Here is a 24,918-nt window from a genome sequence, read left to right on the forward strand (position 1 = left end):
CATATATTACATTCCAACTGCAGTTTTCCTTCACCCTTCTTCTCCTGTCCCCTTCCCCCTCCCCACCCATTCCTCTTTTCCTTTCAGAAAACAACAGGCCTCCCTCCCAAGGATATCATCCAAACAAGGGAAATCAAGTCTCGATAAGACTAGGCACCTCTCTTCATAATAGGGCTGGACCAGGCAACCGACTCTGAGGAAAAGGGTCCCAGAGGCAGACAGAAGAGTCAGGGTCAGCCTTCACTTCCACTGTTCGGAGTCCCACAAGAAGACCAAGATACACAACCGTAACATATATATGTTATATACGAAGGCCTACCTCGGTCAGACCCACGCAGGCTCCCTGATGGTGGTTCAGTCTCTGTGAGCCCCTATGAGCCCAGATTCTGTGGGTTTTCTCATGGTGTCCTTGACAGCTCTGGCTCTGTGCTCCCCTCTTCCTCAGGATTCCCCTAGCTGAGCCTAATGTCTGGCCATGGGTCTCTACAGCTGTTTTTTCCATCAGTTACTAGACGAAGCCTCTCTGATGAGCGTTAACAACTATCAAAGGGCAGGGAAATTTATTTATTAAAGGGCCATGTGTCAAATTTAAAAATACGTGGATTCTGACAACACTGATAACGTATGTGCATGGCAGTCAGTGGAAGAGGACAGGAAGAAATTCTAGTAGTTAGGTGTTGGCTGAAGTCTTTGTTCTTGGACATTTTGGTGGTGGCATATTTAACAGATAATGAAACTGGGAAAGAGCTGCTAGCCGGCTAGAGATAGTTATCTGAGGGCCAGGCTTGGAACTGGTGGTAGGCTTCTCTTGGCTGCCTTTGTCTCTGAGTTGGATGGGGCCAATCTAAGTGTCAGAGGGCATTTTCCTGGACTCCTTTTAACTGCTCCCCTAGCTTCTGCTCCTGTCCCGGGGATCTGTCTTTCAGAGCAAGCATCTAGTGGTACCAGTCTGCTGCATGAGATTCACCGGGGGTGGGGGGTTGGAGGGTGGGGAGTGGGGGTGGGATGTGGGAGTGGGGGTGGGGGGTGGGGTTGCACCTGATGTATCCTGCGCTTTGACTTCTCAAGCTCCCTCTCAAGCTCCCGCCACCTCCCAGAGCCTTGACTGAAGCACCGCATAAATCAGAGGTTCTCAACCTTCCTGACATTTCCGACCCTTGAATCCAGCTCATGTTGTGGTGATTCCCAATCATAAAACTTTATTTGTTGTTACATCATAACTGTAGTTGTGCTACGGTTGTGGATCATAATTTGAATACATGTGTTTTCTGGTGGTCTTAAGTGACCCTCCTGGAAGAGGGGTCGCGACCCACAGGTTGAGAAACCTTGGCATAAATGTCTGTACAGGGTGCTATTAGATTCTGTCCACTTTCGTATATGATTTCGCCAGCCAGTCCATACTAGATTAATTGATTAAAGGAGCCACTAGGTTTCAAAGAGAAACCTGGTGTAGGAAACAGCCTGTCTTGCCAGCAAGTGGATGGCCAAGTGATCTCTGGCCTTGGTATAGACTGTAAGCATCCTCTCTGAGTGTCTTCATACTAGGTAGGCTACATGTGCCTGAAGATAGTCTTGGTTGTCTACTGAGAACAGTTTCAGAAGTGCTTTGCTTTCTCTTAAGTTGACTAGTTGACTGACCAAGGGTCACTCCTGACACGGAGGCTGGGCTTCCACGTGGGTGCAAGTCTGCAAAAACTCTCATGTCACCTATTTGCCTGTGAACGCGGAAGTGGGCGTGCCTGTGAAATGGCTGGGCGTGCCAGTGTCAGAGCAGGTGGACGGTGGAGATGCGGAGTTGGGTTTTTGAACAGTGCATCGCTGCACTGACGGTGTGCACAGCTCAGGGAATGTGTGGTTTTCAATTGAGCAAATTTTGGGGAGCTTTGTGCTCTGCAAGAATAAGACCACCGTGTGTCAGTCTTGGAGTGTGCTGTCTTACCAGCGTTTTGCATTATGTGTCCCCTTCTGTGTGTCTTTGGGCAAACGTCACGCTTTAACAAGGCATTTATTTGTTCGTTGTGTGCGAGTCTGTGCGGCAGTGCCTGGGTCCTGTTTGCGGTTGCTTGCTGGCTTTCCAGTTTCACTTGCGCCTGCAGTCACGCTTGCACGTGCGCCAGCCTCTGTGCGCACGTCCCCGAGTGACCTGTGTGCGGTGCTCGGGGACCTTTGGGTCGTGTGCACTCGCTGCCAGACTGCGCTGGCGAACGCACCTCCTCATGTCCGGGAGCACGTCTCCCGTCGTGTGCACGCTCCGTGTGCACGCCGCCCGCGTGTGTGTGTGTGTGCAGGGCGCTGCGCGCTGCGGCCGGAGGACCGCGCCAGGTTCCACGCGCCCCGCGTCCCCACCCTCACCCCCCCGCCCCCCGCACCGCAGCGGGCCCCGCGATTGGCCGCCCGCTCCTCCAGCCGTCACCTCCTCCCCCGCCCCGCGCGCCCGCGGTCCCCGCTGTCCCCCGCGGTTCCGGCGAGGCCGCGCCGCGCCGCGCTCCGCTCCCATTGGCTGCGCGCGCCTTTGTGTGGCGGCAGCTGCGGCCCCAGCGCCTTTGAATGTCGAGAGGGGCCGGGAAGGGAGCCTTTCCATGGGCCATCTGTCTCCCCGCCAGCCGCCGCCCCGCCGCCCGCGCCCCGCGCTCCGCCTCCCGCCCCGGCGGCTCCCGCAGCCCCGCCGCCCGCGCCCCGGAGCCGCGCCACAAAGGGCCCGCGCGCAGCCGCCGCCGCTGCGCGAGGAGCCAGGATGGTCCTGGTCCACGTCGGCTATCTCGTGCTTCCAGTGTTTGGCTCTGTGCGAAACAGAGGTATCGCTTTTTCCTTTCGGGGTCTGCTTTTTTCCGAGCGCGGATCGCCGCAGGCACCGGGCGGGGGCGGGGACGAGGGCGGGCGCGGCGGGCGGGCGGGGGCGCAGGCACAGCCGCGGGGCGAGGCGAGTGGTGCTGCTCCCCACCCCTTTCTAGGGAGACCCCCCCCAAGTGTGGGGTGGCACCCTCGCGGGAGCTTTTGTAGTGAAGTTAGGGTTTGGTGGATTTGGGTCCCATCCTCCCTAGCCCCATATTTTTTATTATTATTATTTGCGGCGGACGTGGTTCCTCCAAATCACAGCCCCTTCCCCGACCTAGCCCCGTGTGACCGAAAGAAGGGGAGAGATGCATGCTGTGTGTGTGTGTGTGTGTGTGTGTGTGTGTGTGTGAGAGAGAGAGAGAGAGAGAGAGAGAGAGAGAGAGAGAGAGAGAGAGAATATGTTTGCTTTTCTGTGATTTGCCTTTTTTTTTTTTTTTTTAAAGGCATATTGTGTTTTGTTCTGTTTTGTAATTTTTCATTTTCGGGGCCTTACGGCCAATGGCCAGTGAGCTGGGATCTGATATCAGCCTATTCCATGCTCCAACCCTTTCCCTCTCATGGGCACTTCTCCCTTTCTTTTCTTTCATTTAATCCTTTTTGTTTTATTGCTCTTATTCTGTGGCCCTGCACACCTTCCTCTCCGCAACTGTCTTTGTATGACAGTTGCATTTATAGGTTCAAAACGCTTGTGTGCGCGTGTGCATGTGTGTGTGTGTGTGTGCGCGCGCGCGTGTATGCATGCATGTATACGTGTGTGTGCACTCGTGCTTACACGCTTCGGAAATCAGACATGCGCTGCCTTGAACCCCTGGGCCGGGCCGGAGCGGGTTGTCTGTTCCTTGGGTGTTGAGCTGTGCGTGAGAAAGCTGCCCCTACCCAGGCCTTTGCCTGGGGCAAGGGTTGACCAAGCAGCAGGCTGGCGCTGTCTTTGTTTTTAACTGTGGTATATGGGGTGTGTTTGCACGGTCCCCCTACCCCATACCCCCTTTTCCTTACATTCCCCTGCAACAATAGTTTGGTTTTCCCTTTTCTTCCCCAACCCACATCTTCCATTTCCTTTTAATCAAAAATTCCCACTTCCCAAAGCAAATCTGAGATACATTTCAATTCATTTTTTTTTTCTTTTTGTATTCTGCCTCTGGACTCACATTTCTCTTGGAAATGTTTCTTCTCTCCCACTCCACGGCTGCTTAAATTCCGACTGGCTCCCCCCCTCCAATTCCCCCCCCCCCGCCCTTACAAGAATGATGTCTTCCCTTCGGCCAACCAGACTGGTCCTCCGAGTCAGAGCGGGGGTGGGGGGTGGGGTGGGGTCGCAGGGCCAGAGCTTTAGTGAGCCCCAGGGGCCAGACTGCACCAGGCCAGGAAACCCCAGCCCTCCTTCCTTCAGCCAAACTGTCCCCAACCCCGTGCCTCTCCCCAGAACCCTAAAGGCAAGGTTGGCCCTTTAGGCCTGTTTGAACTGCAGTTTTTTGTGTGTGATGATAGAGTGATGACATTCTGCATTTATCAAATCTTTTTTTTTTTCTTCATTGTGTAGCTCAGTGAATGGTCAACTCGCTGCTGTGTGCGCTGTGACCCTTCTGCCTCCGCATTTAGCTGTATTGTGACACCCCTTAACCATTTCCTGTCTCCATCCGAGGAAGGCATTGCTACTTAAGCGGCAGTATCCCCTATCTCAGGCCAGCTTGGGGGTGGGTAAGAGGGGAGGTCGGAACTAGATCACGAAATGCCACCCATCCCCCAATTCACAATTATTTCTTATTACTTGGCATTTCCTCTTAAAACGGGTGTGGAACATGACACTAGGCAGAAATTCAAAAATGATTAAGAAGGATGTTGAGCCTGAAAGTATAATTATCCTGATTAAATCATTATCATTCTCATTAATACCACCGATTCCTAAATACCATTGCAGCATGCTGGTTCCATGTTTTGAAATTCAAATTGTTCAGCTGCTTCTAAATTTTATTTTTAATAACCCCCTCCTTCCCTCCTCCACCACCACAGAAAAAAAGAAAAAAAAAAGAAAAAAAAAACCAAAAACAAAACCAATTCTACCGGGCAGAATTGCAATGGCAAACTTTCATGGTAAACACGCCCACAGGAATTTTTAGGGTCTGAGGGGTGAGTTGGGCTGTGGTGAAATTTCAGCACAATGTACTAAGAAACTCATGACCTTCCGATAGAGGATACTAATGCTTAACTAAAAGGTCCTAAACCACAATTTTCTTGTAAAACTATTATATAGTCTGCTAGCTGAAGCCTGTTCTTTTAGTTTCCATTGTAGTAATGTAGGATGTAGGGTCATTTCAGAACAGATACAGAGAAATAACCATTTGTGTATCTTCATCTTGTTTAGCTGAGTACACTGCACTGTAAATCCCTGTTAACTGGACTCCTTTTGCCTTGGCTTGGAGGCTGTAGCAGCCCGTTTCCCACTTGTCTGGGTGACCATCAGCTGGCCTCCTGGCAGCACCCAGGCATATCATTTAGTTGGAGGCAAAATTTATTAAATATATATTAAAAAGAAAAATCCATAATGAAATGACAGTTGCTGCTATTTCAGCTTCTGAGAAATTGGTGCACCCGAGGTCCCTGGTTTAAGGGGAGCCATTGGTCCCAATTGTTTAATTGTACAACGTCAAGAGCATCTTTGGACATCTGCCCTGGCCCTCAGGGCTCCCTTCTGCTGCCTGGCCAGCCAGATCTGCTTGAAAACGGAAACAAAACAGCAGCAATCATGAAAGAATAAGGCGCCTACTTTGAGGGCCCTTCCAAAATAGTCCCAAGTAGCTGCCTCAGAAGGCTGTTTGGCAATCTTAAAAAAAAAAAAAACACAAAACAGAACAAAACAAAACAAAACAAAACAAAAAAACCTCAGCAAAATGGTTTTCCATTAAACAGGGGTAGCGTGTTCTGCTGTGCTGGGTTTACTTCCTGTTCTTATTTTGTGGGTAATTTTTATGTATCAAATACCCTCTTGGTTGTGTATCTTTTCACCTTTTCTTGTACTAAAACTAAAGCATGATCTGTATTTTTTTACATCCCCCAGTTGACAATGTACAGCGCTCGGTTAGAGATGTTCCCCCTGCTGAACCGCACTGTGGTCGTGTAGCCCGGGCCATCCGCTCATTGTACGCCTGCTTTTGTTCTGTCCCCTTCCGAAGCATGGTGGGCCCAGCCTTTTCTTTTCTTTATTTTTTTTCTTCCCCCCCCTTTTTTTTGTATCGTGTGCATGATGACATTGTTACACACAGAATCCACTAATACTAATATACGATCTCAATAAAGAACTAGTTTTCCTATATTAACCTAGTGTGCTTTTTCTCTTGCTGTTTTCCCATTTATTGTTGTATCCCGCTGTTTGGAGGCTCCTTGCTTTTCTGTCCTCAACCTCGCCAACCTCGCCCACCCACCACCCCCACCTCCCATTGTAAGAGTCGAGTGAATGCTTTTTCTTTGCCTTCCCTCCCCCTACCCCCTCCGTCTTCTTTCCCTTTTTGTGGTATTGATATGGTGACTCTAAAATCTTATGTAGTCCATATCTTATGGCAACAGAAGCCTGGGGCCATGGGGAAGGTCAGTTGTTTTGTCTCACCCAAACAGCCCAATGGCACAGAGATCCTCTATCTCTGGCCACCTGTGTACTCAACCCCTTCCATTTTCCACATAGTGTCCGTGAGGCACCGGGAAGGAAAAAGAAATCACACCCAGGTTGAGAGAAGGGATACTGTACTTAACTAGCAATCTTGTAGCATTGACTCACCCGAAAAACCCATTTTGAGTTGTGTTTTAACTTTTCGTTCACTGTCTCATTGATTTACTGTCCTTATAAATCATCCTGGGGGTGACACGTGACACGTAGCTGAAAGCCGTGATCCAAAGTGCTAAAACATCCTTTTCTATGTGTAGATTGAGATTCCTGAGACCTCCAATGTAAGTTTGTCATTTAGATCCTGGGTAAGGAAGATGGCTTGGGACAGAAGCCCCTGAGACCCCTCCCCATCCCAGGACTGGCAGCCCCACCTGGGATTGGAGGGATAAGAGTCTGTACTTTCTGTGGGCTGTGAGCCAGTTAAAGCTGATTACAGCCTGCTTGCTTGACAGCTGCTTCATCTGTGGCCCTAGGCCCTCTCTGGGGAGAAAGCAAACCAGATCTGGCCATTGTCTCTGAGTGTGTGCTTGCTGGGGTGGGGGTGGGGAGGTCAGGAGGGAAGTCAGGACCTCCATCCAAATTGCAAGAACTCTTCCAAGTATCTACCCCCACCCTCCTGTAATTGCTCTGGAAAAGCCAAGTATCTCCCTCCCAACCCCTACCCCCAGTGGAACCCAAATTCAAGCATTTGTCAATTACATCTATTCAATTTCAGCCCAGAACAAGCCTTGTTAAATGAGGCGTTTTAGACACCAGAGGAAATCAGTTGATTAAAGAAATTCATGGTTTCTTCAAGGGGTCATCATTTGAAGCTGTTTCTCTTGGCGGATGTGCTTAGTCCTGCTTGGTTCCTCTAGGCTGACTTCTGGGCGGGCCTCCCATGGTCCCCTCAGGGAAGATGGTCATTTCACTGTCGCCTGACCACTGTGCTTCTTCGCTATCTTTGTGGCCTCGTGAGACACCCCCAACCCCAGAGGGCTGCCCTCTCTGCTCAGGCCCTTTGTTCTTTTCTTCCCAGCCAGGGTGGAAAAGCTGAACTGATTTACTGTGACACATGGACACACAGGGATGTTCCTGGCGGAGGCTTGTGTTGGGATGTGTGCAAAGGAGATATGCAGTTCTATGAAGCCTGGCCCTTGAAAGTTTCCTGATTTTTCTTTAATTTCTTTTGGGTTTGTTTGAGACCTAAGTGTGGTAGAGCAAAAATAACCCTTTGATCTAACCTAATCAAAACAAACTGGGTGATAACTCTCATTTCCTCCAAAAGATAAATATTGACCGGCTCTAAGGTTTTACTTTTCTCACTTAATGCCCAGCATTTCAGAATTCTCTAGCAATACATTTCAAGGATAGTTCTTCAATAATCCAGTAATTGTACAGAATGCAGTTGACTTCATGGCAGCATGCCTTAGCTACATATTGAGTCTCTGCCGTGTGCGTATTGAGGCTCAACTGTGTATAACCCAGGTTATCAGAACACGTTCAGGAGAATTCTCCCCCAATTTTATGATCCGACAACTATAAAACCACCGCACACTGTTCTTTATTCTCTCAGCCGTCTATCCGCTGTAGAAACCTTTGACTCTAGGATCCGGTACCCTAGGGTACTCTGATGGGATGGAGCATGCCTCTTGTTCCAGGTTTCTCTGGATTTCCCTTCTGGATTTCCCTTAGCAGCAGATAAGCCCCACTTGATTAATCGGTTTTCTTTAGTAGAAATTTCCCTGAAAAAAAAAAAAAAAAACAGCAAATGCAATTAAGCTTTCAAGATGAGGGGGGAAAGGCCATGCAGACTGCTGCCTCTCTTAGAGTTGTCACATCGTCTGCCCACCCTTCCTTTGTCCTTTCTCTCTGTAAATAAGCATCCTGAAGTTTCTCCTTGGAAACTATTATCTTTATGGCTTCTCAGGAAGGGGAAGCCACAGCTTTGGCCTATATCCAGTGTTAGGTGGAGTCTTCCTGGACAGAGGACAGTTGGCTCCTGATTCTGACCCATGACTCCAGTGGGTCTCTCAATTCTGCTGGACCACTGCTGCCCTGATATACAGGACACTTTCACCTTAGTGTCTCTGTGGATGTAAATAACTTAAAAAAAAAAAAAATTCCTGGCGTAAAGCACTGAAGCAAATGACTGTCCATTTCTGGTATGGTTCAGCCACAGAGGGGCTTTCCTTGGCTGCTCAGGTTCAGCATAATTGATGAATTATGTACTTGCAATGCCTGTTTCAATCATTCATTTTTTCCATTGGCTTACGTGTTCATTCATTTTACTTAATGAATATTTATTAAATACCTGCTTGGACCAAACACTGAGCTAAGGGGGTGCAGAAGGGAGATCATCTAAGGCTGAGACCAGCAAGCAGTGCTCAGCAAACCAGAGACTGCCTAAGACACCTGAGCAGAGGGCCAGAGTAGGCAGCAGAGTGACCTCATTTGGAGTGGTCTAGGACTTGGGTCCTGGCTGTCTTGACCTGGAAGGTGCATATAGGTACCATTCTGAGCGTCATCTGGATAATGACCATCATAAAACCTACCTCATAGGATATGTTTAAACTAGTCAAAGGCAGTTGGCACACAGTGGTGCCAAGGACAGGCTATAAAGCTAGCTGCTCCTTGCCATTCATTACTGTAGGTATTTACTGTCCCAAGGGTCAGGATCACATAAGGTCACAGATGGGGATACTGTGGAGCTTTGTTGTGTGTGTCTCTGAGGTGACATGTACACAGACATAGAGAGCACCAGGTAGGGTGGGGGACAGGCCACGCATATGGTATGTGCACATGGGGGTTGGTGAGGACACCTGAGTAGAATTGCTGCTTTCTGCAGCTGCAGGGGCAGCCCTAAGGTCATGGTCCTGTGTTTGAATTAGTCTCCCTAAATCATAACTCCAGAGTATTGTAGCACAGGCACTATAGAATATGTAGAAAAGTCAGGACAGGATGTTGAGGCCTTTGGGAATAGTCTGGACTTTCTTCTTTGGCCTCTGGTTTTCTATCAAGCAGAGGTAACATGATCTGCTGGGGCCAGATTCCTGGTCTAAGGAGTGAGATACAGGCTTACATCATGGGCCTTGTGATGAAGAAGGAAGGACCAGGATCAAGTTGATGTGGAGGACAGGGAGATGGAAGGTCTTCAGTGTACCTTGGACAGTGTAAGATCATAAAGACAAAAGCAGATGCGCTCTGGTGGGTTCTGAACCTAGTATGTGGATAAACATGGAGCTTGGCAGAGAGACGGGGGACTGTGGTGATGTCGAAGTCAGAACCTGTACAACCTTTCTGCACGTTTAGTGGAGTAGGATACTTGTATACCAGTCACTCTAGCATTGTGATGAGCTTCATGTCTGGCATCCCCTACGGGGTTGTTCCCATGTCTCTCCGGCTGCTAGGCTTTCCTTGGGAGCTACCTGCCTCAAAACTTCGGCCCTTCTGCCAGCTGTACCACTGTGTCCTGATGTTACAGTGTGTGAAGTTTTATTGAATTTCAACTTTTGGGAAAAGAGACTCCAAGGGCCAAGACATCTGAGAGCCGAGGTCCTAGCTGGGTATTTGTACACAGACAGACAGACAGACAGACAGACACACACACACACACACACACACACACACACACACAGAGAGAGAGAGAGAGAGAGAGAGAGAGAGAGAGAGAGAGAGAGAGAGAGAGAAGAAAGATTTTATCTGTATCCATGGGTGAGAAGTAGCTAAAAAGAGCCAATCTTAGGGTGCACACTTGGAGCTCAAAGGCATGGGTGTGGCATTGAGAGCAAGGGTAGGTGGAGTGATCTCAGGGTCAATTCATTATCAAGTCATTTCCTCCAGGTATAACCATAGTCTGTGGGGACATCATTTCGGACCTGGAAGGAAATTGAGGTCCAAAGTGGCAAAAGCCTTTGCTATCTGCTCATTGTTAATCCAAGTGGCTGCTGACTCAAGGTGACTGGTTGGCCAGTCTTGGTTCCCTGTGTCTTCTGTAGTTTGCAGACTGTTAGAAACCCCTGACACCAAGCTAAGCACAGGAAAAGCAATTCTTGCTTGGTGTTTGTATCTGGTGGGAGCGACTCAGAAAGTCAGGCTCCGTGTCCACACAGGTTGTCAAGCTAAGAGGGAGTTTATGTTCTCAGCCTGTATTCCCACAAGGGAACTCTGAAATGCAGTGTTAGGATGTCTGTAGGACTAAGAGGTTAGAATGTAGGACCAGCCGGGCCTCCAGCCGGGATGGTAAGATCTTTAGATGCTTACTCTGAGGAAGCTGCCAGGTGTCTGGGAGGTGCCCTGATTTCTGCAGATGGAATAGCTGCCCCTTTGGAGAGGCGGTGCTTCTTCTGTTGTAAGTCCTCGTTGAGGTGTTTCTTAGATCACCTTGGTGACTTCACGGATGATGAGTGCTAACATCACAGAGATGATGGAATCCTAATTTGGGAAGTTTAGAGAGTCAACCCAGGGCATTCACTTTGGCGTGATGTGATCTGCTGAGCGCACGCGTGGAATGCCTGCCACATTCTGTATTTGCATCTGGTGTGTGCTTGCGTGTAGAATCAACATATAAACAACTATGCTTTGCACTGGAGGTGGACTCAGGGCCACACGTGTGCTAGGCATGTGCTCCACCACTGAGCTATATCCCAGTTCCCCTCCCTCCTTTAATTTTCGAGAGTCTCCCTCAGTTGTCTAGACTGGCCTCAAACTTGCATCTTTCTGCCTCAGAGTGCTGAGTAGCTGGGATTCCAGGCCTTTGACACTGGGCCCAGCTACGGTCTCCATTTTTCTTTTACATGAGCAGCTTCACAGTTTGCTGAGCTGTTCTCACAGGCCTTGCTTTTAGCGGCCATGTAACATCTCGCTTGAGTCATTCCTGGTGGTATCTGGTTCTCTATGAGTGTCATGGGATGCAGGCCTCCCTGTGTTGGCTACTCCGGCTAAGGGTTATCATGATGGTTCCTGCCCTCTACCAGGCCTTTTCACCGACAGGCTTAGTGGGGGTCCAGGGAGGGAAGAGAGGAGGATGGCCGCTGAAACAGTCTCAGCAGCAGCCTGGCGTCTGGTCCTTCTGCCAGGAACATCTACACTGCTCACGAACAAGTGTGTCTGACTTACCATCGGTTCTGGTACTGTGTCCATCAGATGGTGAGTCTGTAGTTGGTGCTTTCTGGAGCTTGTCACATGAAGTAATGCACACACACCGATCAGAGAAGCCAGCCAAAGGCAAGAGTAATAATAAGGGCCCTTGCGGCGCTCAGTGGAAGTAGTCCTGGCTTCCATCCCGCTCTCTTGCTAACCACCCTATGAGGCTGGCCAAAGCTGAGGGCTCTCCGACTTCACTTCCTGTCTGCCAAGGAGATAATCGGCCTAATTACCCTTCTTGCTCTAAAAAAACCCATGATTTCCTCTTGGTGTGAACTTGTACTTCCCCGCCCCTCCCTCCCTTTGCCTTTTCTATGGAAGGCAGCTGCTTGTGTCTTGGTGCATGGTGGGCGAGTGCCCTTCTGTTGTCAGGTTACGTGGTGCAGCAGGCAGGGAAGGAGCAGTTTCAGGGCAGAGGCACCTTTCCTTGAAACTCGAATGAGGTGTGCTGCCTTGGGATGGGCATCCCCCTCGTCCAAAAAGGGATGGTGACATCATCCACATGGTGGCTCCCGTATGTCAATGCCAATGTGTGTTTCCTAGCTCTTAGGGCTGGCTTCCCCAGCCCAGGAGAACAAGTATCAGAGATGAGTAGAGAGCCAGGAGCCTCAGCCTGAAGGGAGCCGGGCTCAGCTAGCACCTGTCTCAAGGATGGAAGATCCCACCCCCTACCCCTCCTCCCACAGCTGCTGCCTCCCTCCCTCCCTCTAATGTGGGGCTGGAAGGGGTGGGGTGGCTTGCTCCCTGTCTCTCCAGACAGCTTAAGTTGCTCCAGCTTTTCTCCTCAGCTGCCAGAATCCCTTTTGCCCCCATCCTGAGAGCTCAGGGCCCTCTCTGGGCTGCTGCCTTTCTGGCCCAACCCCATCTCAGAGCAACAACTTCTGCTCTGAGCTCTGTGGGAACTGATGGATTAATGTGACCATTCCCACTCCTGGCTGTCTTTCCTCAGCCAGAAGAGGCTCTTCCACAAAACCTCAGCCTGCTTGGCAGGGCTCATTCCCTGGAGTGAAAAACCACAGGCCTCCCCACTACCTACCTCTTTATTACTGAGGCCTTGGTCTGCTGACCAGAGCTGAGGATCCCGTTCTGAAGCAAGAGTAGAGAGCTGGGAAGACTTAGGCCCAGGCATCTCTTCTCAGAGCTTCCTCTACTACTGTCACCCCACAACCCCAAATGTACCCAGCTTCTGCAGAGGGTGATCACAGAGGTACCAGATAGGGCTTCAGTTCTAGTCTCGTCAGTGTTAGCCAGAGCAAGCAAGCCACAGCCTTAGCCTCACCTCATGGGCAAAGGAGGAGGTCGAAGCAGGTCAGGAGGGAGCCTCGGGAACTGAGGGGTGCTGCATTTGCCCCAGAGCAGCCTTTAGAAGACTGGCAGTGAGACATGATGCCAGGATGAAGCTGTGGCGTGGACAAGAAGACGGACCAGCCAGAGTGAATGGGGGTCCTCAGCTTGGTCATGCCTTGCAAGTGAGGGCACACAGATTGGGGTGACCTGGGTACTAACCTGGTGTGGCATTTCTTCTGAAGGGTCACTGTGCCTTCCCAGAGAGAGGTAGGAACAAGAAAAGACAGGACAAGAAGGCAGAGGAGGTGACAGAGGCCAGCTCTGTTGTTATGCCCCCAGGTTCTCCATAGCAGGGGCATCTGTCAGTCACAGGCATCCCAGATCTGTGCTCATGCTTGAGGCTCCCCCCTGGCAATTGGGTATCTGGCCTCAAGTAGCCTCTAGACTTCAGGGAAACTAGATATGTGCTTGGAAGATCCCAGAACTCTGAGTCTGGGGTCAGAAAATGACCTGGATATAAGGCAGGGCAGACTGCAGTTCTTCTGAATTTATAGAAAAAAAGTGACTTTTAGATAAATTAAACAAGGAATCTGACATTACACAAACCTGAGCAAAACAGTCTGGTACTTTGTGATATATCCAGTCTAGTTGCTTCATGTCTCTCCTGAATGTGAGCACTTCAGGGCCAGGTGGGGGCTACTTGGTTGGCTCAAGGCCTCTTTTTCCCAGTGCTGTACACACAAGCTGTCTAGTGAGTAGAGTTGGGACTCTGTTCAGTTAAGGGTGTCATTGCAGAAGGCATGCTTGGGTGAGTCTAAGGACAACATGAATATAATTGGACAAAGGGAGGTCAGAACTCGTAGACAAATCCATGGTTGGGGGTACGAGAAAGGCCTGAGGGGACGCTCAGCTGGAGCTGTCCCTGGTGCACCAAGATACCCTCAGGACTCTTCTTATCGTGGGAAAATACACAGTGGTCTTAAATATACCCCAACAGTGTTGGGCGGCCATCACTGATTGCTATCAACAAACCTTTCTTAAATCTCTTCCAACTAAGGCTTGCTTAGTTCCCCCAGTCCCTGGGAGCCTGTTCCCAGGCAGGGCTGGGGCTGCATTTTCTGAATGTCCTTCAGGAAGGGTTGGGGTGGTACTGGTGCTGATAGTGGTGGTGGTGGTGTGTAGTGCGGGGTAAGGGGAGGGAGGGAGAAAAAGAGAGGAACACACACACACAGCAAAGAGAGCCTAGATTTTGTCCTCAGGTTCTCCATCTACCATCTACCAGCTGGCTCTCTTGCGCCTTTCAGGACCTTAATCTCTTCTGAAAAGATGGTACAGAGTCGATTTGATACCAGTGCCACAAGAAGGTGGTAGGAGCCAGTTATGCATATGGAGTTAGAGACACACAACGCTTGCAAGTACTTAGCAAGGGGTGGTCATTTTTCTGAACCCCACCCATGTGCTCTCTCCCCTTCTGCAAGCACCTGCCTGCCTGTCCACGTTAGAAACAGTCTCAAGGGTATGGGGAATGCAAAGGGATCCTGGGAAAACAGAGCAGACAGGAGAGGTCAGGCACATTGCATGTAGCTTAATTCTGTAAGCGGTTCACAAGTCTCCATTTTGAGTGTGGGCAGCAGAGAAAGAGACGTCTTCTGGCCATAGCCTCCCCAGTGACACCTCTGGACACTTCTGAAATGGTTAGAGAACGCACAGTCAGGCTCCACAACCAGACCAAGTCAGTGGTCAGTCTGGGTAGCAGCGTGGACCATCATCTGGGATGGGGAGAGGCCACTGAAACCCTGGGGTCCCTTTGGCGGGGGGAAGATCTGGATTCTGCAGCTGTCAGGCCAGTTCTGGCCCCTGTCTGCCCACATGGGCCCACACTCAATCCAAGAGGTAAATGTCAGAGTCCTGTGGCTGTCACTTTTGTCTTCAGTTTTCCTTTCTTTTTCTGGAGTAGTGAGTCCTCTTAGCTCATTGTCATCCCGTCCATCCCATCTGCTTTCTGTCTCCTGCCCTCTCCACTGGCCTGGACATGTCCACCCCGGCTCTACTTCATCTGCTCTCCCCCTGCTAGTCTGAACCTGCCTGAGCACCCCATGGGGGGCTTCTCTGTTCTCCATGGGATGTTCAAAGTCTCCCTCTGAAGTGGTCAACCCTTTCAGGCCACTGGTTCTGGCCTCTGACGACAGGGCTTTCATTCTATCCTGCCATGATGCAGTAAACTCTGGATGTACTGCATCTGCTGTGATGTCTGGTGTCCAGCAGGCTGCCCTCAAGGTTACATGTGGCCTCGCCTGCTAGGAGTTGCTGAGTGCAGACGCTCTCTGCCGCTTGCTGCTACCTTGAATATGGTAAGAGGAAGAACTTTTGAGTCTTGGCATTCTCATCTATGAAATGGGAAGAATCATGGTGACCTCCCAGCAGGGTTACAAGGGGGCTCAGACTAAGGGAGAGTGAGTTTGTTTGGCTCATCTAGCAGAGGTACACTGAGTCCCTGTCTTTGATCCAAGACCCCATGCCATTGAAGACACAATGATGACACCCACACAGGAACAGCAATGGATATCTGTGTGATGTCCACTCTGTGCCAGGCATGGTCCCAGTCCCTTACCTCTCCTGAAGAAGCTGAGCTCTGTGGGAAATAGATGGATGGTTGGGCCAAAAGTATTTACTTGGTCCTCTCTTAATATGGGGACAGATGTGCTGGGGGAGGAGTTTTGTGGCTAAGCAAGGGTTAAAGAATGTGCACTGAGCAGGACAGGGTGGTGGAATCATGCTGCAGGGAAATGCAGCAGGGAAGGAGACCTGTTGAGGGTGGGGTGACGGGGGCACGATCAGGCCTCACTACAGACCCCAAACCATCAGCAGAACAGTATTACCTGTTGCTTGGGAATCAAACATCCACTGTCTACTCCGAGCCCAGGCTTGCCGTGAGCTGGGTGTTGTCCTAGAAGACCATGAAAAACACGCCAGGATTCCACAGTCTCCCAGAAAGCAATGATGGATAGTGCTCTCAGTAACGGGATTAGCATACTCAGTGATGGGAGTATGCATATACCCCAGTCTTGAAGAGGTGCATCCCGTGTCACCTTGTTCAGAGCTCTGCAAGGGGCATTCGTAAAAGAGATCTTTAGTTTTTCTTCACTAGCATTTCCCGAAAACTATCCTACACATTTGTGTTCTGTATGTGCACACATATGTGAATAAGATTGTATGGTTTCTAGAAACATCCATTAAACTTGATGCCTGGAACGTGACACGGGAAGTGTTAGCCTGAGAACCTAGCTCAAGACTGGCCGGAGACAGCTCCCCTGTACTGAGGGAGGTGGCATGTTGATTGGTGACCACCTGTCTCAAGGTCTCCTGTGCCTTGTTCCTCCTCTAAGGGTTACTATCCTCAGCTACTATCTGAATCCACTCCAGTTGAAATAAAACAGAAGGGGTCAGTCACACTGTTCTGGAATCTTGGAGTCCAGGATCTAGGTGTCAACAGGTATTGTGTATGGAGAGGGTCTGCTTCCTGACAACTGTCCCTTTGCTGTGAATTCACAGGAGGAAGAAGGGTGGGCTCTTCTAAGATCACTAGTCTTGTTCATTTGGGTGATGATGCTTAGTTATCACTTCCTACTTGTGTGTGTGTGTGCACACACAGACACACTACTCATAAGAATTCAGTTCTTGCCCCTGGGTTTCCTGCCTTCTTTTCTTTTTCCTGTCCACTGTGCCCCGTGATGCTCTCACACTGCTGTAGGAGATTCCTGAGGTAACTACCCCAACAGAGAGACAGAGGCCATCAGACAGCTACACTTCCAGACCTAACCATGCTACCGATGCTAACATGCCCAGGCCAGCCACAGAACAGGGGTCCACATACCTCCTTATCAGTGTCCTCAGGGCTCTGCTGTTTCCAAGAATCCTTGTGAGACACAGGTGGTGGTGGGTGCCATGGAGGATGCCTCTGCTGATTGCTCTCTGTCACTGTGGGTAAAGCAGGCATCACAAGGCCTCTAAGCAATGGTACAGGGCAGGGGAGGGCATTCAGAAGGAGGTGGATCTTGAGCTGGGACAGAGGGTGTGCTCTGTGTCTGCAGGAAGTGGGAGAAAGAAGGCATTGAGGATAGAGACCATGTAAAGGGCATCAGGAAGAGTTATTGGGTCTAGAGGACCCACCTCTAAGGTCTGAACATCATGTGGGCACAGTCTATGGAGGTGGAATCATTGCCCCAGGCATTGGTCCTGAGCACTGCTGAGGTGTCCACTTACCTCTGCCACCCCAGCCATGGAGTAGAAGAGATGAAATGATATTAATGCTGCTGCCTGTTTTATGAAGTATTCTAACAAGCTGGTGAGCCAGATGCACTCAGTCTTCTTTATGGCTGCTTTGATTTCTCCAACACCAAGATTAATTCGACGATAGGTGTTTATAAAGTCTTCCATCATCAGATAGACCCATTACCTGGGAGAAGAGGAGGGCTGGGTTTAATTTGTGAACAGTCCTCCGGATCTCTCTGCCCCGGAGTATGTGTGGGAGTCTCGGCCATAAATCATGGCAGACACTGGCACCGCTGAGACCAGAGGCTGGGAGCTCCTGCTAGGCAAGCCTCAGCACTCATGTGCCAAGGAGAAGTCCTGGCAGGTGGACTGCTCTTCAGATAGAGTGGGACAGGCAGGGGTATGGAGCTGTCTATGTTGGGAGAGAGACCCTTGGGAGGGTGTTATCTGCCTGGGAAATTTCACTTTCTTGAACCTAAACTCTGTAAGAATCATACGGAAGCTTGCTAAAATAAATAGAAAATCCCCCTATTCTCCAGTCATGACCCTGGCTTTGGAGTCTAGATCTTTCTCAGAGGAATGCAGGCTCCTACATGTCTGCTTCCAGTAAGGCTTGGCCTGTGGAGGTGACTGTAGAGCTGAGCAAAATATAAGATGGTGGACTTGACATGTGTAGCCCAGGATCGGTATAAATAGACCATAGAGTTCATGGTGCTAGAGGGTTGGAGTCCATGATCATGAAAAGGAGCTTGGACACAGATAGACATGGCCCGGGAGCAGCAGTTGATCCACAGGTACAGGCAGGAAGATGGGGGGAGGAGGGGAAGAGAGAGACAGAGAGAGAGAGAGAGAGAGAGAGAGAGAGAGAGAGAGAGAGAGAGAGAAAGAAAGAGAGAGAAAGAGAGAGAGGGAGGAGATAAGAACTAACTGGGAATGACATGGGCATTTGAAAGCTCAAAGCCCCCCCCCCCCAGTGACACACCTCCTCCAACAAGGCCGTACCTCCTAATCCTTCCCAAACAGTTCCACCAAGTGGGGACCAAGCATTCAAATCTATGTGCCCATGGGGTCCATTCTCACCCAAACTACTCCAACTCTGATTCAAGCTACCTCCAATGCCTCAGTTTTCTCATCCGAGGAATGGAACGGAATGGAATTGTGAGATTTCCCCTGGAATGTTGCAGACGTTTCTTGAAAGTCTATAGGAAGTGTTTGGCACAGTGTCTGGACTCTTCGGCAAGAGCCAAGGTGTGAGGCCTGGCACGTCAACTGTTGAGAGAATCATATGCTATCTACTTTGTTTTCAGCCAGTTTTAGCCTGCTGGTGGTCCCTGGTCTCACCGCCATTGTAATTGCACTCCCTGTGTCTGCAGATGGAAGTGAGGGGGGTGTTCTGAGAGTCAGAGAGCAAGAACAGGCCCAGAATGCAGCTGTTGACAGGAGGTCAACCAGTACTCCTGTTTCTTAGGATTGTGTCCACACATCTTAGACTGGACTATGCCCTCTAATGACAGTGCACCCTGGTCTAATTGTCTCCTGAAAGCCGTTCAGTAGTCTGCAAAGAAATGGTGAAGCTGAGCCTCTCACAGAGTCTTACCACTTCACATCCTTTTCCATACATAAAGCTTTGGGGACCACAGATCTATAGAATCCTCAAACAATCATGGCCGAGTTAGTGAGTTTTAAGCCGTGGGTTTATTTCTTACCATAGATGTCCCCATCTGTCATATTTGTGACATGTGTAATTCGACTCAAGCAACTGGACAGTGAACACAAAGGCCAGAAGTCAGAGGTTCAGGAGGTCAAGTTCTGGGGTCCCTTTTGAGGGCAGCCTGGTTCTCCTCTCTCACGGCCTAGACGTTCTTGCTGGCTCAGGGCTGCACACCCTCTTTCTTCTTTACCGTATACTCCCTAAGGAAGAGCTCAGAAGATGCTCGCTGTTGAGAAGACTTGGAGAAGATCTATGTTCCCCAGAATTAATATTCCAGGGGAAACACTGCAGCCTTCCATCTCCCATAAACTGGCTATCAATTCCCTTCCCGTGTGTAGATAGAGTCAGGAGGCCAATCTCTGCAGTACAGAAGACCTGGAAGGGTGCTGTCCCCTCCTTTTCTTGTCCCCTCAGTAATAATGATCTTCAAGTGTCTTGGAGTGTCCCTTGGGTCCCTGCTGTCCGCTAGCTCCATGACCACCTCCTCCATTTCTATCCCTCAGGTGTTCAGTTATTTAGACCTTTTGCAAACTCAGCTCTATACATACAATCAAAGTCTTGCGTGGCTCACTGTGTGTAGATATCCAGCTTGGCTTTGCCACACTGGGTGCATGAGCACCGAGCACCGTAGATGATGGTGATTTAACAGCGGCCATGATAGAGATGTCGGAAGGCTCTGCCGTGAGTTGAGTGACAGCTACTGGGTCAGGCACTAGTCTGATTCTTCCTTGGCAGAGTTTCCGTGGCCCTTATCCCTGGGCGGGATGAGCTTAACCACTGCTACCCACAGACCAAGTCTTCATCTCTTATTATTGCTTTTACTTATTACTGTAGTGTTTACTAAGTCCTTACTCTGCCAGGAAGTATGCAGAAGCTGAAAAAGATATTGCCTTATGAATGCCCATTCATTCATTCATTCATTCATTCCTTCACTCACATGGCTGCCCCTTTCCTAGCATGTTCTAGGGCTGAGAATGCAGCAGTGAACTGTCCTGACTTTTTGGAGTTTGATCTCTACTGGAGAAGATAGACAAGTCAGTCATGTGTCAGAGGTCACATGTGACACCGGGGATGTGACACTGGTGAAGAGGTGGAGAGAGGCACTTGCCTTGTTTGACATTCAGGGCTGACCTTATGCCTTGATGCTGTATTCACCAGAGCCCTCAAGTTTCAGGCAGTGCACGAGGAGGTCCTAGGGACATCAACAGTGAACCTCGGGTCCTATCAGAGCGTGACATGATGTGACTAGACTGAACACTTCGGAGGGCAGTAGATGTAGCTTTTCTTACCAGGTAGCTCCATGTCCAAGGATTCAAACTTCATTTCTGTTGACAGAAAAGAATTGAGAAATATGTTGTTTCCATAGTGAACACAAACAGACTTTTATTTCTTGTCACTAGTCCCTGAACAATACAATTTGAAAACTGCTTACGCAGCAAATTTGTATTTATTGATTGATATTATAATCAAGAGAGGATTTATAGCACTTGGGAGGATGTGCCTGGATTATATGCAAATGCTATGCCACCTGATACGGGGACTTGAACATCATTGGGGTTGGGAATCTTGGGACTAAATCCTCAAGAGACAATATGAATCACAGCTGTGCTCCCCAATCACATGAGTGCGTGTACACACACGCACACACACACACACACACACACACACACACACGCGCCGTCAGACCTCATGAAGCCTCCTTTGAGTCCAGCTCGAGACACCCGCTACGGATGGCTAAGAGGGTTCTAGGCTTTTACATCTCTCTTTGAGCTCCCTCTTCCCCAGGCCCTTCTCTAAGTCCTTAGGGTTTTCTTACCATGTGGCCTCTCTCCTTTAACTTCCTGTCTTGGGTTTAGACCTTGGCCACTTCTAATCATGGTGCAGGTGATAGGCTTCACAGCGAGGCAACATTGGGACTCAGGAGGGTGCGGAGGTGTCCTCCTGAGCAGAGAAAAGCCTTAGGGGATGAGTCCCAGCTCCGGTGCTAGGGTCCAATTGGAGACAGTGGGCTTTTGCTAGCTCCCATTCCCTCCCATCCCCTTTACTTCCTTGTCCCCTCCCCAGCATCCTTTTATCAAATACATAGTCCTGCATGAGGCATGGCATGAAGTTTAGCAGAGCTTAGTCTCATGGAGGTGACAGTGAGCACATGATCCGCAGAGACACGCTCATGTGAACATATTGTGGTAAGGATGACCTAACTTTGTAGGCTAGGCTGGAGGAGGTGGCAGTGAGAATGAAAACCTCTGCCCTTCCCAGCATTCCTTGTGATTGTGAAGGAACGTCAGAGGGCTCAGGATTCTCTCTCTGTTAAGTTCCAGTCTTTCATTTGCTCTCACTCAAGGGCACTGGGCTTGAAGCCTGGGGTACATGGGGCGCAAGACTCCACTGATGCTTGGAGGGTGTCACTTGAGAAGGAAGACATCCATCATCCATGGTAAAGACTTAAAGGCTGTCTGGCTTGTTTGTTTGTTGTGGCAATTAGAGCAAATGTCACAAACTGTGTCTCAAGACAACGGAGATTGTCTCCTGGCCTTGGAGGACCATGGCCTTAAAGGACCAGCAGGTCCTGCTGCTTTTTAAATCAAAAGGGACTCCTTCAGTGGCCTCAGACACTGATGCTGACAGTCCTTTGGTCTGTTGTGCCTAGTGTCTACCTATGACGTTGAGTGTCTTTTCTCCATCCAGTGCCTACCTGTGTGATCATGTGTGTTTTCTTGGTGCCTCTACTGGGTGTGTAATATGTTCATTATTATGATCTCACCTTAGTTGACTCCATGTGCAAAGATTTTATTTCCAGAGACGTTTCCACTCACAGCTTTTGAGTAGGACTTCGACACACCAATATTTTTTTTGGGGGGGGGGGGCAATACAGCCCAACCCATAACAAGGATAAATGGTGAAGACTTGGGTGCGAGGTGGTGTATGAGGACAGTGAAGACTCAACGGAGGCAGCATGGGCCCCAGTAGGCTCCAGGAAGGGGGAACGTCCATGGCTCTGGATAGCTTGGTGACAGAGAGGTTGGTGAGCGAAAAGAACTTGAATAAATGAACAGTAGAGTTAAGGGTGCACAAGTTCGCACACATAGGAGCAGGCTCCTCCCCCTCAGAGCTGCCTACAGACTGTAAGGCAAGGACCACGAAGCCACAGAACTTAAGAAGCTGCAGTTCATCCTGCAGGCCACCCACTGGCCCCCTCCTTTGCAGGAGGCACTGTGATATGTTGTGTGTGTGTGTGTGTGTGTGCACATGTATGTATGCACATGTGTTTGCTTCTGTGATGTTTTCCAGTGCCTGAACTTTAAATTTCTCCTCAAAAGAAATATGAGTAACCTGGACTGTTGGATGAGCTGAGAAGTTTTACCCAAGCCTAGAGTCTGTGGCCCTTGATAGTCTCTAAACACCCAGGACTATCCCTTTCTTGTTCTTGTATGGATCCACTTCTCTTCACGTTCCTTTCTTTTTCATGTGTCTGTGGAAAAACCTGGGTGAATGAGGCAGCTTTCACCACTACATTGATGGCCTTTGCTCTGCGCATGCTCACAGAACCCTGGTTTTGACCTAAAGACCATAACAAGTTGAAATACGCCATCAGCTCTACTTCCTGTTCCTGTCCCTTCTCCAGTCACTACCCCTTCATCCAGTCCACTGTGGGCTCCAGTCCTGGCATTGATCTTGGGCGAGTCCTATCTCTTGCTGGGTTCCGGTTATCCTCTGTGAAGTGGAGGTAGGAAGAGCCACACAAGGCTTGCATGACAGAAAGAGCCAACGGCTATGAGAAACTGGCATTGTGTAGTGCAGTTTTGTGCTACTATCTGAGTGATGGCCCAGCGATTCAAGTGTGGTACCTGGGCCCACATATGCCTACGTGGGTTATGGTCAGCCTGCTGGGAAAGGTGAGTCTTAGGTAAGGAGTTTACAAAGTTATTGAACTCCAAAAAGGGGACACATGGTCAGCTCTGGGGGGACGTAAAGGAGGGGAATGTCAAGAAATCTTCCTGAGAACATGGCACCTAAGAGAGACCTAGAGATGAAGTGACGTTAACAGAAGAACTCAGCAGAGGCTGTACTATCTGGGTGGTTGGTCTTTTTGCCCACGGTTAGAAATGAGAATGGTTGGGAGTCTGGAGCAAGGGCACTGTGAGAACTAATATCAGTCTAGAGCTATTCCACCCAGAAGAATTAGCATCCAATAATTCTATTTGGTTGAAAATTTAGTTTATTTTACATATCTATGTAGGAAAAACTTTGTAAGGAGCAAGCTGGAACTGGTGTGATATTTCACATGCTCAGACCCCCAGTGTTCCTCTACTTCCGTGGTCGGCTCCTCTCTCTGTAACAGCCACTCCCAAAGTCACTCATGATCACGATGGCCACAAAGGCTGCAGGTGTTAGATTTGTAAATTCTTCAGCAATATTTTCAGGAATGAAGGCATTTCCTGGAAAGTATAAGCACCATTTCCCCTTAAATCCTAATGGGCAGGTTTCAGTCACAGATAGTTGCAGGGGAAGCTGGGAATGCATCTTTACTTTAGATATTTGCATGCCTATAATGATGGAAGGAGGGAGAGAAATATGTTGGGGGAAACCCAAAGCCTCTACCACTGCCAGCGACTAACTACTTCAGGTGACAAAAGTGCCCAAGGTCCAGACGAGCTGGAGATGCTTCAAGAGTCCGTTGGCTCCTTTTGGCTCAAGTTAGGACGTCCCAGTCACGTGGATCGGGCAAGAGCATCCTCTTCTCAGTGCGGCTGAATTCTTTACTGAGGGCGTAGGGAGGTTCTTTGTTGCTAGGACAAGAGCAGAAGGTTAATGTGTTTGCGGATACCCATCATGGAAGAACACAGAGGATGGTCTCTACAGGGGACTGAACTAAGATCAGAGAGAGCAGTATTCTTATGTCTGTAGCCTGCTCCAGGGACTTAGGGTTCCCAAGGAAAATGCCATTGGAATCTGGAATCTCTCACACACTCTTAAAACTGAAATAGAAATAGAAATTGTGTCTTTTCCTCAAAGGCAGTTCAACAGCAATCCCAGTTTTCCAACACACCCCTCTCTTCTTCCTTTCTCCTTTTGTTGGGGAGAGGAGTGATGTACAAGACAGCATCACTGAAAGGCCATTATCTTACTAGGGAAGTTGTCAGTGTCACTGGAAAAAGGAGATCCAGTTGCTGTAAAAGAGTCCCTTAGCCCAGGCCTGCCTCGCCATCCCTGTGTTTCTGACTCCCTTGAGCCCTCAGGGATCTTTCCCAGAGTACCAGGAAGAGCCACAGGGCTCACTATATTGGTGAAGTCCATACATGTCCAGCCTTGGACCATTCCTGGGGACACCCTGGACTGCAGAGCTTTTGGGGAGCACCGGCTTAGCTACACAGCATGGTCTTTGTTGTCACTTCCTAAGGGGGCTCCCGTGGTCTCTTGCATCTGAAGGTAGTATTAAGCCTGTAGTTACCCTTTCGGTGAGCAGCAAGATGGACCAAACACTGCTGGGAAGAGGGTCTGTTTACCCAAGTTCTTGTCACCAGCCTGTGACACAGGTGGGGTGTAAGTGTCTTTTTCCTGATGTGAACGTGAAGGCTTTTCTATGTCCCACATGCCATTGCTTCTGGTCAACTTGGATCAGCTATTGGCTTCCAGGTGCCCTTAGCAGATCTGGATGCTCTGAATTGGACACCTCCTCCCAGCACCAGATGTTAAAATATCAGTTATGCTCTGGAGAATGAGATTTCAATCCAACCCCTGTATACTTGCTCTTCTAAAAAAGAACAAGAAAGGTTGTGAGGTTCTTATGTTTAAAATGGCATAGAAATTATTGTATGTGTAGATGCATGTATATGTTCTGTACATGGGTATCAAGATTTGACTGGGGATTATAGGCACATAACACAGTGTTCTAAGGACAGGCACTGTGGACAGGCAACTCCTTCCCCTGGCTAGTTGCTCTCCACGGTGTTTATGGACCTTTGCAAATATCGCTATGCTTGCTTCCTTTCAGCTCTTTCCATCCCTGCTCCTGCTATTCTCAGTATCA

At 49.4% G+C, this 24,918-nt stretch overlaps 1 protein-coding gene across 1 annotated transcript in view; it reads left to right on the forward strand.

The window, feature by feature from the left end:
- Positions 1-2,659: 2,659 nt before the first annotated feature.
- The window catches only part of Ark2c (arkadia (RNF111) C-terminal like ring finger ubiquitin ligase 2C), a 102,802-nt gene continuing 80,543 nt past the window's right edge, over positions 2,660-24,918 (forward strand). The window contains exon 1 of the mRNA XM_034518248.2: positions 2,660-2,795. Coding sequence (XP_034374139.1) covers positions 2,735-2,795 — 61 coding nt within the window. The 5' untranslated portion in view covers positions 2,660-2,734. The remainder of the gene's footprint in view (positions 2,796-24,918) is intronic.

Source organism: Arvicanthis niloticus, chromosome 14 (assembly GCF_011762505.2).
Source record: "Arvicanthis niloticus isolate mArvNil1 chromosome 14, mArvNil1.pat.X, whole genome shotgun sequence".
Taxonomy (NCBI): Eukaryota; Metazoa; Chordata; class Mammalia; order Rodentia; family Muridae; genus Arvicanthis; species Arvicanthis niloticus.